This window comes from Primulina huaijiensis, unplaced genomic scaffold, assembly GCF_012295235.1.
Source record: "Primulina huaijiensis isolate GDHJ02 unplaced genomic scaffold, ASM1229523v2 scaffold9279, whole genome shotgun sequence".
Lineage (NCBI taxonomy): Eukaryota > Viridiplantae > Streptophyta > Magnoliopsida > Lamiales > Gesneriaceae > Primulina > Primulina huaijiensis.
The window spans coordinates 3759-4726 of NW_027361523.1; the positions used below are offsets into that span (position 1 = coordinate 3759).

A 968-nucleotide genomic window follows, 5' to 3' on the forward strand; every position below is an offset into this window, starting at 1 on the left:
TCATCGGGAAAAACGTCTTAAAAGTCCCTGAAAACTGGGACATCTGCAACTGACTGGCTGGAGACCTCGGGAACAGATATAATGGTCGCAATGAATGCTCGACAACCCCTAAGCATGAGCTTCCTAGCCTGAATACAAGATATCATGATAGGAAAATTAAAGTACCGGTCAGGTTCAAATAGGAATTGCTCCCTTCCAAGCGGTCGGACTAGAACAGATCTCCGCTGAAAATCAATAAGTACTCTGTTCTTGTGCAACCAATCCATCCCAAGGATAATATCGAACTCTGGCATTGGCAGCATGATCAAATCCGCATAGACAAGATTTCCATGAAGCTCGAGGTTTATGTCTCGTACTACGCTAGTCGCTGCCATCTCCTCGCCAGATGGAATAACCACAGAATACGCCACATCCAATCCAATCGTCTTGACCTCGATGGAATTCGCAAAGGTCTCATATATGAATGAATGAGTGGATCCTGAATCAATCAAGGCGTTCGTAGAAGCTCCGCCTATAAATATTCTTCCTGAAAGGTTGGAACATCTATCTAAAGCCAATAACTAACCAGAATTAATCCTATAGACATGCAAAGGTCAAAGTTCTTCTAACTTAGATTCCCAAAACGACCCGTATAGAACATGCAATCTTATCACAATTTCTAAGTTCAAATCTTATAACCCAATAATTCAAAGCAATTAATCCCAAAATGCTGAATTAAATATGCTAAAATTTTCCCAAATAAAAACTTAAAGATTTAAGATACCTGTCAAGAGCATTGTCCCTAAGTTTGCCTCCGCTGTATGGAGTGCAAACACTCTGCCCTGAGTAGAAAATGTCCCCTGAGGACAATCCTTTAGCAAATGGCCTGTACCGCCACACATGAAACACTTCCCAGAACCATACATGCAAGTTCCGGTATGACTGCGTGTGCACCTGGCACAGACCGGGTACTCCTGCCTCCTCGGGAC

General features: G+C 42.9%; 1 protein-coding gene across 1 annotated transcript; it reads right to left on the reverse strand.

Moving 5' to 3' along the window:
* Positions 1–17: 17 nt before the first annotated feature.
* LOC140970582 (uncharacterized) lies at positions 18–905 on the reverse strand. Its single transcript, XM_073432375.1, has 2 exons — positions 764–905; positions 18–547 (listed from the first exon to the last, which is right to left on the reverse strand). The coding sequence occupies exons 1-2, from the start codon at positions 903–905 to the stop codon at positions 18–20; spliced, it is 672 nt and encodes a 223-aa protein (XP_073288476.1).
* Between the last annotated feature and the right edge of the window lie 63 nt (positions 906–968).